Source organism: Mustela nivalis (assembly GCF_964662115.1).
Source record: "Mustela nivalis genome assembly, chromosome: 14".
Lineage (NCBI taxonomy): Eukaryota > Metazoa > Chordata > Mammalia > Carnivora > Mustelidae > Mustela > Mustela nivalis.
Genome location: NC_139033.1, coordinates 63,358,145 through 63,373,312, shown reverse-complemented (window position 1 = coordinate 63,373,312; position 15,168 = coordinate 63,358,145). Strand labels below are relative to the sequence as shown.

Genomic DNA, 15,168 nt, shown 5'->3' with positions numbered 1-15,168 from the left:
GCACCATTTATCTCTGCCACCCTTCAGCATTCCTCTCTGAATTTCTCCCCTTTTTTCCTAGAAGCCCACAACCTAACGTTCTCTTAAATCTGTCAGCCCTTTTCGGGTAGCACATTTTTACCTCCTTCCTCCAGGACGGGATCAACAAGCCCATCTTCCGAGGGCTCGCTGCCAGGTGATCAGGGGCAAGTAGCTGTTCGGGGTGTGAATGCAGCTAGAAAGGTTTGCATGAGAAAGGTGATTTTCAAATGCCTACCTGGAAGGGTGGGAGGCACAGAATGGGCTGGTGACCTGTGAAAAAACGGAGCTGCTCTGGCAGCCTCCCAATCCTCTCCCTTCAAGGCTGCTCTGAGTCCGTCAGCTTTCCTGGGTTGCATACATGGACTCAATCAACACAGGAGCCCTGTGTCATCCTCACACTTCTCTTCCAGTATGAGGAGCGGCTTGTGACTTCCCTGCACCCTGCACAGTCAACACACCCAAACTCACTGCCTGGACAGCCAGCAGGGGCTCAAGTATTCGCAGGCACTCAACAGGAATCACAGCTCTCAGAATGCAGTGGGTTTCCAGAAGAAGCTCCCACGGGGGTCCCCAAAGCAGCCCCAGGGCAAACCTCTGTGACCAAACCACTGTGATCAAAAAAGTCAGACACTCCTGACTGTTTATAGTCCCATACAAGATCGCCTGCTTTTTTTGTTTCTGAAAAATCCCCTGCATGGGCCAAGTTTAGGATAGGATGTGAATTTAAAAAATGAGTGATGAATAAAAGTTGACGGTCATATATAAATGTATCTTTTTCAGGGAGAAAGAACAGGCTCTGTTCGTCCTTGAAGTATATAAGCTGAAACGAAGTCTGGCAGTAAAGAAAGCTGAAGAGGAGGGTGGGGAGAATGACTGAACACCTGAACCACGTCTAACGAGGCTTGGTCTCCTGTAGTAGAGAGGATATACTGTGGTCGGCTGTCTAGTTTAAAGCCACGCACATTTGGAAACACAGCCCTGGCGATGGTGAGGTATCTCGACCGGCTTAAACACTCATTTATTTCCAGACTATGCAGAAACTCATTCCCCGTTGCAAAGACTTGACACCTTTCCGAGCCCACCCTCTCTCGGAGAACAGAAGACAAAGAGACCCTTTTACAAATCTGAAAACCCAACTGGCCTCAAATCTTACAGAACCTAAAACTTTAAAAGTTCATCTGTTTCCATGGTGATGTGTGCATATCAAGTGGACAATCCCTCCAGTTTGAAGCCCACTAACTTGTTCATCCTCTGCGATCCCCCACTGAGGACAAGAGCCAAATCCTGCCCCTTTCGACAAGCACTCAGCAAGTGGACAGAAGCTCAACCAACAACGGTTGACTTGAATTCGGTGTCCTTACACCACCACTAGAACTCAGTAAAAAAAAAAGATGCCCCTGCAAGGTTTCAAATCTGAAAGCTACGTTTTCTTTCATTTTGGTTCCTCAAGGTCAATCGACAGCCCCCTTTGGACCAACTAATTTCCCCTACCTTCTCCTCTTTCTAAATTGTCCAAAGAAGTCTTTAAAAAGGCTCGTGACTAACTGGTCTTATGCAGTGAAGGGTCAATCAAGAGAAGTAAGAACAGGTCCTAGAAATAAAGGTCTAGCAAATGACAGATTCACGTTACATGTTTGAACAGGTCCTAGAAATAAAGGTCTAGCAAATGACAGATTCACGTTACATGTTTGTTTCCAAGATTATCAACACGGGCAACTGCACCGCAATTTCTACAACAATTTTGCTTTGCATATGGCATCTAGGATACCAAAGGTGAACTTTGAAACTGAACTTTTTATTAAATAACTGAAGTGGGGATTTAGCTGGCCTAGACCAAGGCCAAACCTGCTTCCACAGTCCCATGTGCAAGGAGCAGTCCTACCTGCAGATGGGCTCTCATGTGTAGTGACATGAGGACTGTTTTCCAGGTAGCATTTGTTTGGGGAAGCCAGGTTTTAAAATCAGGGGGACACCAAGATTTAAGTGTTCAATGAATGCGAGCCACTTTCTCATTCCGCAGAAAATACTTCTTTCTCTGTTTCCTGGACCAGCTTTAACAGTGAGCTGACATACATACGGGTTCATAGCAATTTAGAATAATTCACTTATATCATGACTGCAGTAATAATATAGGAGTTAAAAATATAGATTTCTTTCCCAAAATGACTGCTGCAAAACAGTAAGTGCTTCACCTTTTTAACTTTCTTTATTCTGATCTGGTTTTAATAGTTAATGAGGCCAAAATCCTGCCAATGCTACTACTTGCCAAGTGGAAAATGGATTAATTTATAGAGATTCCTGGTACAAAAGCCACAGTAGGAGATGCTCAATAACTGTTTCCTGCATGAGTGAAAAAAAGTTACATAGTTATGTAACTGACACTTAGTTTCTCCACCAATTTGAATGGGAGAGCAAATACTCCTGTAGCAGAAAAAGGAAAATAGCCATAAACTAACAGTAAAAATCAGGAAAATGCCTTTTTAAAATAAGGTAGCTAATCCTAACAGCTCCAGATAACCATCATAAGAAAGTTCTGTTACAATTGCTTTGGCTGTTAAACCCACTACACTCCCTTCATGTTTATAGAAGTCTGATTCCCTCTTTAAGAAAGAGAGTAGCCCTCCCAAATTAAAAACAAGACTTTGGTGACTATTTCAGTAATACATAAAATGCATGTCTGTTTGTTCGGGGTTTTTTCCTATTAAGCAGAGAGACAGATTATTCCTTCCACACTAAGCACCTGAAGGAAAACTGCTTCCCCAGCGCAATCAACATCCAACTCCTCAAAGGCAATGTCACTAAAGACCACATGTGCCCCACACAGAGGCTGCTCCAATTTTCATTTGGGAAACTGTACAGACCGACTCTGGACCCTAGTGAAGCCAATGAAACAGACACAGACCATGTGTTCCACCAACCCCAGAATCTCCCCACTACTTATTCCCTACCTGCAGAATTCCTTAGAAGTATTTCTGGAAATAATCTGGGTTAAAGTCAAATAAGAACTGAAGACACCTTTGGCACGAGCTTACGAATGTGTCTAAGTCTATTTTAGGGAGCTGATTTTCACATTTTTGTTTGGTGCTGGAGAGAGGCACGGTCTATAAAAGCTTTAGCAACAAAGCTATGATATTTAGAGAATTTAAATTCTTACTATATTCTTTTCATGTAGATGCTAAAGACTAAAGTTAGAAATCTCTGTGCCAGGGTATCTAAGCTGAAGTATTGTTCTCTGAGGCAGGAAAAATGCTGTATTTTCATGCAAGGAGAACAGCTCTGAAAAATGTAGGATGGGCTGTGCTAAACCTTTTTAAATGTACCATGTGATCTCCCAAGATTGCTAGGAAGCAGCACCGTAACTGGATCATCTTAGGTCACAACAGCTATGCAGGAGGAGGGGAGACAAGAATTGCCCTTCGCTTTTAACAGCCATTCCAGAGAATTAAAGAGTGAACTCCTTAAAGCAACCATCACAACTATCACAACTCCTCCCTGCCACCCTCTCCCCAAAACCAACAAAAGCCAGGAAATTCACAGGAATAAAAATCACAAATTCCATAATCATTAACCCTTGAATGCATTCGTTTTTCAACCAGTCGCACAAATGACACACCTAGTAACCCTCTCAAAAAGTCAAGTCTCAAAACGTAAAGAGTAAATGCACTTAAAGGAATCGGCTCTTCATTTTTTGAGAAACTTGCACTATTAGAAGAGATCAGAGCATCAGGGTGTGAGTATTGTCAAGAAGTCGAGAAAAATAGAGCCAACAGTGGAATTCCGCGCAATGCCACTTGATGGGCTTAGCTGATACTAAGGTTAGGTGGCCTATGTTTATAATTAAGTAATAATGACTGAAGCTCAAGCTACACACAGCGTTTCCTGAAGACTACTGACCGGCAAGAGGAGTTGGCCTCCGGAGGCAGTGCCTTGGGCCAGTAACCCCAGCTGGTCCACAATACCCAGGAAATGCCCTGGACCTCAAATGGTTCTGTGATTTTAATAAATACAAGAGGAAAAGGTTTAATATCGGCTTTCTACATAAACTAAACATTTGTTTCATTCTTAGAATACCCAGACTTTAGAAAGCGAGCTCTGCAGGGGTTAATTAAAGAGTTTCCTTAAAACTTCTTAAAGCTGATTAAAAAAACTTAAACATAAATAAAAAGCTGACTTAAATATGTGCAAAAAGAACAACTTTTCGTAGTGTTTTAACTACACGAAACTTATGCAAAAATGTTTGCATAATAACAATCTAGCCAACATATGGACACTCAAATCTATATTTAAGTTTAATCTATATTTATCTGACTCTAACTCAGAAAAAGAAAAGAATCCGTAGTCAGGTTTAGAGAACTGATTTATCTCACTCAGTGGAAACAAAACTATGACGGGGCAAGTGCATTCCTCAGACCAAAACAAAACCCACTGAGCAACTCCCTCCTCCATCTTCTGTGAATCTTAAGTCATGAATCTATAGGACACTATATACCAGACAGATGCCAGCAGACAAACTGTTTCATTGTTATTCCAACCAGACACAGACTTTAATAAACTTTCTCAGGCGTTTAACTCTTAATCATCAGGTGCTACTCTAAACCAGGAAGTTTTAAGGGTCTTACTTGATCAGAAGAATGTGAACATTTATTTTTGCTTTCAAAGAAAAAGCAAATCCAAATTCTCCAAAGAAGAACTCTCCTCTTGAGGCCCTCACAACTGCAGAAAGCCACCTCCTGATCTATCGGAAATGTACCACGCACACTGGAAGTAGAGAAAGACACATAGCCTGCAGGTCTTGTGTATTTTAGAGAACTTTGGTGTTTATATTACCATTCGCAGCCCCTTTCTCTGCTGGCCTTGGGGCTTGCTGATTAGCTGGTAAACCTCTGAACGGGTCAGTCTGTCCAGAACTGGAATTTCCACTTCGGAAAAAGCACAGAGGTACCTGACATCTGTTCCTTGAAGGCCTGCACTACAACCTCCAGACTTTCGGGGGAAATTCCTACTTCTGCTTGATGGCAGGGAGGTCAAAGTTGTAAAACCTCCAGGGGCTACGCCTGCCTACAGAATAGAGCACAGTCCCCACAGACCTCTGGTTTCTGGCTCCTAGAGAAGTCTCCAAAAGAGGAACAGAATTTTAAGAATATGAACCTATTCCTCTAAATAATAAGACCAGAAGCATCCAGGGAAGCCCTCAATCTCCACCTAAAATTTGGTACTGCTTAGAATTAAATAATTTGAATATTAAAACAGTTCCCTAATCCTTGATGAGGACTCTGAAGCCCAGAGAAGTGAACTGATTTGCCGAAGGTGGCTCAGCTTCTGGGCTACATACAGCTTGTCACTGTGGATGTTCTTGCCACACTACTGTGCTGTTGGGTCTTAATTAAATATCTCCATTCTTGAGTCTTATCTGCCCTCTAGATGGTGAGCCTCATGCGGCAAGACACGGGCAGCAAGGTTTGGTAACCGCGGTGCTGGGCACCATAGAGCACAGAGTCTGGCTGGTAGTGCAGATACCTGTTCTATTAACAAGTGACTTCAGTTTCTGGAAACTACACCCCAAACATCACTTTACATTCAGCTACCTGTTACAGCATAAACTGGCACTGGACTGCCAATCTCTCCACTCCCCACCCACATACAGGAAGTGGGCTTGGCATGTTTTCTTTTTCAGTACGGAACCGTTTTTTCTTTTTTTTTAATCTTCCTAAATTATGGGTAATATGCAAAAGAGTATTTTAATGGTTGCTTTATTCAAATATATTTTAAGTAACTGCTTCCTTTATATGCATGGTATTCCTCCACCCTGCCTTAGAGAACTCCAGCGTTCAACGGAGAGGCCGGCTGCCTCCAACCCTTTTGTTCTGCAAACTTTGAAGTTTTAGCCTTACTGCGCAGCAGGGATTTAAGGAGCGTGCCTTCTCACATATTTTAAGATTAGATGTAAACTTTCCTGAAAAGCTCCAAGAGTTAAGCTTCTAAGAGTGAGCTCCAATCTGATTCAGTATATTTAGTACTTTTTAAAAGTCCTCCCCACCCCCAACCCAGACCTGCATTAGCAAAAGTTAGTCCCAAATGGTACCGCAGAAACATTTCATGCATAGAGTTTGGTTTGGTTACCTGGGTGGGGGAAACAAGAGCAGGTGAAACTACTGTGGGAGAATTGGTGCTTCTGTGCCCATTGGCTTCTGGAAGAAGAGGCAGGGGGTCGTGTTTCACGGAAACCACCACCACCGCATCCACAGGCTCCGAGGGGCGGATACAAAGTCTTTTGGGGGAAGAGGGGCCGCAGATATCCCCCGACCCGAACACGGACTCGTACAGAGCGCGCTTGGGCGCAGCCTCGGATTTCACGTCGGGCCCGACCTGGCTGTCTTTGGGGAGGATATAGGTGTTCCCCAGCGAGGGCGGCTGGGGGCGGTGGTGGTGGGAGGGATGGGTGGGGGGGTGGTGGGAGTGGTGCCGAGCCGCCCCGTTCAGAGCCTCCGCGTAGCAGCCCTGCGGGGCGGGCGAGCCCAGTTTGGTGCCGATGCCAGCGATGCTGTTGAGCGTGGCGATGGAGACCGCGCCGATGCAGTGGTTGGTGTAGGTCTTGGAGAGCTTGGCCGCCTTCGAGAGCATCTGCATCCTGGTGCCCAGCAAGTTCTTGCCGATGGCTTTGTTCTCGTACCAGGTCACATCGCCCTCGCTGCAGTGGTCCCGGGGCCGCTGGAAGAACGCCTTGCAGAGTGGGTTGCGCTTCGACAGGTACTTCACGAAGCTGGCGTAGGGGCAGAACTCGGTGCCCGTCTCGTACATGCGGGGCAAGTTCTCCTCGTCGCTGCTCTCTGCACGCTTCTTGCTCCACGACGACGAGCGCGACTTGTGGTAGGGCCCGAGGGACTTAAAGTAGACGAACTTGCGGCCGTCCTCGTCCATAGCCAGCCCAAAGGAGTCCTCCTCCAGTTCGCGCTGGTTCTCGCGGCCGCGCGTGCAGAAGTACATGCACGTCTCGAACCAGACCTTGTTGAGCAGCCCGAAGGGCGTGTTGGTGCTGAAGACGCTGGAGGTGTAGAGCTTGCGCAGGTCGGCACGCGTGATGGCTTGCTTCTGCACCACCGGCCCCGCGCCCTGCTCCTCGAGCTTGCGGATGACCGCGGCCAGCGTCAGGTTGGCGCTGCGCAGCTCGGGGTCCTTGGTGAGGTCGAGCGTGCGGCAGTACGGGGGCTCGTTGAGGTAGCGGTTGAGGGAGCTGCGGATGCTGATGAGCGACGACTTGCTGTAGAGCTGGCCGCTCTTGGAGCGGGCCTCGGCGTAGAAAGAGCGCAGCACGCGGCACAGCGCCCCCTTGTCCATGGTCTCGAAGTCCGGGCTCTGCGCCTTCTCGCTCAGGTACTCCCGGAAGATGCGCACGGCGTAGCGGGTGGCCAGCCGGGTGTTCTCGCTCAGCCGGGCCCGCTCGGGGCGCTGCAGCACGTCGGGGTCCAGCTCGGCGCTGTCCCCGGGCGGCCCGCCGCGGGCCCGGGGCGCCAGCAATCGCGGCGGCGCCTCGGGCTCCAGCGCGGCGCTCTGGTCCATATTGATCATATGGACCGGCTCGGGTTCCAGCTCCTCCCCGGCCGAGTCCTCGGGCTCCAGGGGCTCATCCCAGTCCAGCCCCATCTCCTCCTCCTCCTCTTCCTCCTCCTCGTCCTCCTCCAGCCCCCCACCTCCGTCCTCCTCCTCCTCCTCCTCGTCCCCCGTTATCTGCACCTCCTGGATCTCGTCGTCCTCCTCCTCTTCCTCCTCCTCCTCGCCCGCGCTGCAGTAGTGCGGGCGGCCGTGGCGGCGGCCGCGGCCCCCCGAACCGCGCTCGCCCTCGCCCCGCTCCCCATTGTTCTCGGCGGCGGCGGCGGCGGCGCTGGCGCTGCCGCCCGCGCTGGTGTTACAGTCCCCGCTGCCAGGCATTCTCGCCATATTGCCGTCTCTCTGCCAGTCCTCGGGCAGGGCGCATGCGCTATATTGGACCGCAGCGCTGAGAGCTTTTGTGTTTAATGACCTTCAGCTACCGGGAGGCAAAGCCGGGCTCTTAAAGGAGCCGCGCTCCAATTGTCAGTTTGGAGCGCAGCTCCGGAGGGGCAGCGGCGCGCAGGGGATGGAGGGGAAGGGAGGCGGGGGTAAGTTAGACAGGGAGAGGGTAAGGACGGGGGCTGGCTGGACCCTCTTCCTCCCCAACCCCTCTCCTCACTCCTAAGAAAACTTTGAAGGCGGGGGGAGAAAAAGGAGGGAGAGCTGTCGGTGGGGGTGAAACACTCCCAACTTACCCTCTGGCGGAGTGGCGCGCGGGCCCGGGCGGGAGAGAGGGAGGGCAGGCGGGAGGGCGGGGCGGTCTCGCTTCTCTAAGTAATGCCCGAGGAGCAGTGCCCCTTCCACCGCCCCCTCATTGCCCCCCGGAGCCGGGGGTTCCGGGAGGCTGCAGCGCCGGGCCGGCCGCGGGTGCTGCTCGGAGAAGCCCGTGTCTGGGGCCGCCCGGAGCGGAGCGGAGCAGGCAGGTTAATGAGCAGGGTGGAGGAGGCACGGCGAGGCCCCGCACCCTCTCTGCGCCCGCGGCCAGGGCGCAGCGGGCGAGGCTTGGGAGCGGGATGGGGCTGGCGGCGGCTGCTCCCCCACCTACTTGCTGGCGGCGAGGCGCGGGGGCCTGGGGCCAGCCGCACGGCTCCCAGCTCCCTTTCCGACTCTTGCAAAGGAGCGAAACACGCCCTACGTCAGCCTCATCCCTTTCGACTTTTCCAACAGCCTCTTAAGCTGTCATTAAAGACCTGGGGCGCTCCCCGTAGGTCTAGGGCAAGTCCGCGCCGGTCCCGCCAGCCTGGGGAAGGAGCAAGAAAGACAGACTTGGGAGGGGCGGGTGGGAGGGGAGACACCGGGAGAGGCGCTCCGGACCCGAGGGACCCCTCCCCACTCGCGCTGGCCGCCGCCCTCCGTGCCTCGGAGCACACTGACACAACTCCCTCCCGCGAGGCGCTCCACCTGGTTGGAGCTAGAGCAATGCCCGTTCCTAAGGCCCGTCGGCGGGCGAGCGGGCGGAAAAAGTGAACTTGGGTCTCAGCCGCCCCCGCCACCGCCACAATTCCGGCAATTCGGATCCCGGGCGCACCCGTTCCAAGTTTGCCAACCGCCATTCTTTCGCCCTCGGGGCTGCGGTGCCTCCGGCGCACGGGGGCGGATACCTCCGAAACTGGAAAGGCGGCCAAAGAGCTCGCCGGGTCCCGCTTTCCCATAGGAGACACTGTCCCACTTCCAGCCCAACGCCCGCCCCCGGCGCGCCCAGACTCTGGGCGCGTCCTCGCGTCGCCACCTCCCGCGCTCTCCCGACCCAGGGGCAGCGCCCCCAGAGCCGCCCGAGACCTCGTCTGTTTTCTTTGGCGGCACAGCACTGGCCACCTCCGGAGCTCGCGCTGCATCCTAATTTTCTCCTCCTCGGGCAGCCCGAATGTCCCTTGGAGCTCCCGCCAGCTTCGAATCCCAGGGGCCGGGGGGAACCAACTTAGCCAAGTCCTAGCCGCGCGACCCCGGGACGTGCCGACCCTGCAGTGAAAACAGCCTCGCCAGCTTCTCCAGGGGGTCCTCGGATTTGCCCCCGAGTCCTAATTCTAGGCACTTCGGTTGTAGAAGTCTTGTCAATTGCCTGTCCCCCGCTCCCTTCCGGATCCCCCGTCTTGCTTTCAGGGCAGTTTATAGTTTTATGCATCAATAGAAACCCATCCGTCAATTTGTAATTTAAAAACAAAAGAAAAAAAAATAAAAAGTAAGGGGCGGGTAGACTAGGGCTCTGGGCCGTGTGGGTGCCTAAGTGGGAGTTGACGGTGCCTTCAACAATCAGTGCTCGCCCTACGCGTGTTTCCTCGGCCCTGGACACGGTAGAGCGTTGGGGAAACCGCGCCAGGTGTGAACAAGTTGCAGCAAGTCGGTGCCTTCTGGGCCTCCTCCCGCTCCTCGGGCGCGCACGCACACACATCGTACACACACGACACACGCTTTCATCCGCCCTGCAGTCCACAGAGGACAGTCCGGGGAGGTGAGAAATTAGGTAGGTTGCACTCTTCCGGAAACATCCCCGAGGTGCTGCAGGCTTTGTCCAAAATGCACTGTGCCCCCAGTAATATGTAGGAAGGCGTTTGTTTCCCGGAGCTCAGGGCAATAGCTAAGTTAGTTACACACGCGAACCCGCGCACACCACACCAGTCGCACTGGGCTACTTCCGGAGGGCTGGCCCTTTGTCCCAGGATGCTCCCAGGTTTTCTGGACGCCCCAGTATCCGAGAAGGGAATTGCAGCAATGTTGAACCCTCAGGTGGGCACCCAGAAAGTTACCTACCAGGGGCTGCTCTCCCGCGGGCCTCCCGGGCAGCGCAGTGCACCGAGGGGCTGCGCTCCCGGAGGGGCCGGGTGACACCGGCCCACGCTCCAGCCCCGGAGCGGAGCGGCTCCCCAGGTCTCCCAGCTTAAACGGGCGAGCCCCCTCCCGCCCCCAGCCCAGCTCCCCTCCCTGCTGGGCGAGCTGCTTTGAATTGCTTGCAATTTGCCGGAGGCGGTGTGCTGGGTTGGACGCTCCGGGAAACAAAGCAACCAAAAACAGCTCCCAGTTGACGTCAACTTATTTCCAGAAAAGAAAATAGTTTTGTGCTCCCAGGACAAAATACCCCCCAGGGCAGGTCTCTACCGGCAAAAGCCAAAGGGGAGAGGGGGGTGATGGGCAATGGCAGAACCAAAAAACCCCAAGTGCAAATAAATTTTTAACGGATGTAGCAAAACAACAGCCTCAGATGCTGCCTGGACAGTTGGCAAACAATGGGCAGGACCCTCACAGGCATCCGGAAAAACGCACCTTGGAAAGTACGCCTTGGACTGATTTTCTGGCAGCTATGAATCCCCTTCGTGGCAGCAGCTCCTGAACAGCTACCAAAAGTCTTTGCCCATTAATGATTCTTCATCAGATATGGGAAAAGACCTCTTCAGGTTAGAACCTACAGTAGCTATCAGGAAGAACACCCAGAAAAGCCCTTCCTGACACAACCAAAGACAAATAAATAAGTTGCTTAATTTTTAAAACCGGGTGATGCAAAATTACAGTTGAATTCATAAAGGAGTTAAATCCCAGCTTTAGGAAATGATTCCTTAAAAACATCCTGTGGTACCATACACTTGGTACCAAACTGAGAGCATCATAAAGGCTTTCTTCTTATTATTTGGTAAGGAGGCTGTAGTGGTTGTCTTCTATGAGCCCCGCTGGGATCATCCACTTTGACTCTGCCCTATCATGAAGTCCGCCGAACTCCCCCACCACTTATGACTGATGGCTCTTTTTTAAGGATGATTTCTTTATTTCTTGTGCAGAATGAATAGCTTCTTTACATAAACTGATTGCAGTCCTGTAGGAAACATTTATAATAATTATTTCACTGTCACAACTCATTATTATAAAAGCTGTCCCGAGATGTTTGTATCTTCAGCAAGATGTTCCCCATTTTTTTTAGCTCTTTCCTAATGATTAAAAAGTACCATCGGTGTATTTGTGCTGCTCCATTTCTTAGATTACTTGAAAGTAGAGATATGGTTATTTTGGGAGGAAAAACTCCAAATATTTCCCCCTCATTTTATAACCCTTCTACTCCAGTTTCATATTCACATGTTATGAGAGGTTATACCACACAGATACATATTCAGCTCTTTTCCCTCTTTGCTTCCAATCTACAGAGCAACATCTGTTAGATCATTGGTGTAGTTGCTTTTTACCTGCCCATTTCCTCTGCTACATCAATATACCTTTGTAGTATAGCTTAGAGCCTGGATCATGATGAGCACTCCAGTCATTTACATTAAATGAATGAATGAACAGATCTGTGTTTAGTTAGATCTATATTTAGCAAGAAACTTCTTGGTAAAAAAAAAAAAAATCGTAAAATATCATGGGTCTGGATTTCTACATTTAAAAATCAGGACAAAAAGCAACTGCAAGACGTTATTGTTTGCAACTTAAAATAACTGAAAAGACTGCTTTGGTTTGCTATTTCCCTACCATAATCGTCTCTCTGGTAGAACATTCTCTAGGAAGTGACAGCAGAAGTAGATTGAGGGACAGAGAAATGGACACATCAGTGTATTAAAAGAGATCATTTGGGGAGGCTTTAAATTGATAAATTCAAGAAATCTTGTGGGCTCTTGGGGCCAGAGACCAGAAAAAGCATTTGGCTCATCACGTTCAAGTCATGCTTTCTTTTTTACATTATGAAATGTTTTTTAGAAATTTAGAAATAATTTTACATCATTTCTTTTTTACATTATGACTAAAAGAGTCATAATGTACAATGGAGGTTAAATCGTATTTCAAATTTAAAATTATTCTGATATATATTTGTTTCCAAGTTTCACTATGAAAGTCTGTTGAATTCACTTGAAGATCATCTTGAGTAGTATGTTTGGAACTCCAATGAAAAACAGAACCCATGTAAAGTGGAAGCAAAGAAAAATAACTCCAGAAGAGCGGAAACTGTGTCTTATATATTACTGCATTTCTGGTTCATTTTCAACAAATTCCTTAGCATATTTTAGCAGAGTGGTTGGCACATAGTAGGCACTCAGTAAACACAAAATATTTGTATGTGGGGAGAGAGCTAGCCTCAATAAAAGGATGTGTAGCAGATTGGTTAAAATGTCATCATTGAAAAAGGACTGCATGCGTTTGAATCCTAATTTGGCTTTACCAGTTGCCTTTTTAATTATTTTTAAAGATCTTATCTGTTGACATAATCGCGGCATGTAACAGGGGGCTCAAACTTACTACCCCGAGACCAAAAGTCATGTCCTCTACCCACTGTGCCAGCCAGGTGCCCCATCTAGTTGCCTTTTTTTAATGTGTTGGTTCTCTCATTATTTTATTATCTGTAGTTAATAGCTCCTACCTCATAGGATTACTTCAAGAATTGAATGAGTTAATAAGAGTAAAGCACTATATAATACAGCGTCTGGAACATTAGTAAACATTCAATTGTTAGCTCTTTATTTATGAAGGCTCTATTTTCCAGGCTTGCTTATAAAAAAGAAAAGCAAGGCCAGGAGGGTTCACAAAGATTAACCCAACGGCCCAAGGTCTCCCAGACCTTGGTAGGGCAGGGAAGTTTGGCTTCATAGGCCACCCCTTAGCCACCTGACTACATACAGCTTTCTGGGAACCAAAGAATGAAAGAAAAGGAGTCTTCAAGGCAGCAATCACCTACCGTTAAAATACTTCTGTGTGTCATTTGATTTGGGAATCAATTTTTGCCAAGCCAACATAGTACTAAGCTGAGTCCTAAGCTTGGATTGTGAGCTGAGCAGAGATGCCCTAGGAAACTGTTGTCTTCGTCATTCAGTACCTAAAACACTAGTACTATTTTCCTGGGCTGTTAGAAAGAAGGACTCATCTGTGTCTTAGAAGAAATGACAGTCAAGAATGTTTGAGGCCAAAGGAATGCCCACAAACCCAACCAACTAGAATGAGGTGTTTTCTATTGAAATCCTGAGCTGCTCTGCCTAAATCTCCTGGGAACAAGGAGGGTACTACCTATTTTTATCATTGGTGCTTTGTCACAAAACAGGTCAGCGTGAACTTAACATAGTGAGTGACAGGAGTAGAATTTTTAGTTTCAAATTGCCACCTGGTAACTACAATTCTTGATCTTTCTACCTAATAATCACCTTCCAGTCCCTGGGCTGTTTGTAAAACAAGCAATGTATGAGGGGAATGTAGTTTTCCATAAGTAAATTGTATTTTTTTGTGGAGCTTAAAAGTGTGCTCTTTGGTATAATAATGGGATAATGAAACCACTTGGTTAATAAAAAGTCAAATATAAAGGCTGTCAAAGTTACACATAAAATCAGTGTTATTGTTTCTTCTCTTCTACTCACATCTCTTTAAAGGATAAGTGAGACTGAAGTGGACGTTAGTCCTCCTGTTAATAAAATGTATTTCTACGCCTTGCAATACTAGTGAAGGTAGAAAAAGAAGTAAAGATAGGTGTTAGTGTTATGTCACAAAAACATATACATTAAATAGTGGAGGAGCTATTTACAGTTGTCTTGGAACATAAAATATTCCTGAAACTACTTGCTACCATACAAAATAGTAGCCTATTCAGTAAACGCAAAGCAAAACCAACAATAACAATGTAAAAACCCACTTTATACCGAAATGTTGGTATGAAAATGTTATTCTCATATCTTTAAATTGTTAATATCAAGAAAGATGGCCTTTTAAGAAAGCAATGAGGCAATATCTCAAAAGCCATAAAAATGTTCATGTTCTATGACCCAGAAATTGCTTCTGGAAATTGTCTTCTTCAGAAATACCTCATTTTCTTTGTATTTTGATGAAGTCTGCTTTCTTGCATGTAGCCCACTTAGACAAATGAATTTTGCGGAAGCTGTCACACAGTTTGCTCTAGAACAACATTTCCTAATGTCCTGGAGGCTGCTTTTGTTTACAAAGTTTAGAGAGTAATTATTTGTTGAATGAAGGAAGGAAAAAGTTCAATTAGGGTAAAAATCACGTCTTCTCAATGTTCTATAGCAATGTCAAGCACCCTTGGATGAATATGGATAATGATGGTGACGGTAAAGGATATAAGATAGGATAAAGCAAAATAAAATCTAAAGCTCACATTTCAATACCTTCACAACTTTGAGAAGTTTAAGGACTGGATTTTGAAGCTCTAGATACCAGAAATTGGTATCTAGACATATCCTGGCAATTCACAGGACGTGTGGAGGAGTGGGTATATACCTGCCCCGTGGCTATGTTTCTAAATGAACTAAAAAAGAAAAAAAAAATCCCCTTTTAAATACCCAGAAGCACTAACCCACATTTTGAACTAATTGACTTACTTTTTCTTAGGAAAGCTTAATTTAAGTGATAGGGGCATATGGGTTTATCTGAATTTTTAAAGAGGCCCTGGGATGGGGGGGGGTGTTCTATTTCTTTAATTTGTTGCTGGAGATCCAGGCTTTGCACCTGATGGAAGAGAACAGCCTTGGAGAGGGGTGGGAAAACAGGAAACCTTATGACCGCTCTATTTTGGGAATCTAAGTTTGTAAGGCCCAGACATAGCTGATACCAGTACAGAACTTGTAATTCTTCATGTTTACTCTTCTT

General features: G+C 47.8%; 1 protein-coding gene across 4 annotated transcripts in view; it reads right to left on the bottom strand.

Annotated features, from left to right (window-relative positions):
* Window positions 1–15,168, bottom strand: part of KCTD1 (potassium channel tetramerization domain containing 1) — a 180,787-nt gene that overhangs the window by 85,123 nt on the left and 80,496 nt on the right. Inside the window, exon 1 of one of the 4 annotated variants that reach the window (XM_082698891.1) lies at window positions 10,357–10,459. The exons of 1 other annotated variant lie outside the window; for it this stretch is intronic. Coding sequence is in view for 1 of the 3 variants with exons in the window: in XM_082698888.1 (XP_082555014.1) it covers window positions 6,142–7,956 (1,815 nt within the window). In the remaining 2 variants the exon portion in view is untranslated. Of the gene's footprint in view, window positions 1–6,141; window positions 9,478–10,356; window positions 10,460–15,168 lie in introns of those variants that run through there. 2 more of the 4 variants (XM_082698888.1, XM_082698890.1) reach the window with 2 other exon arrangements.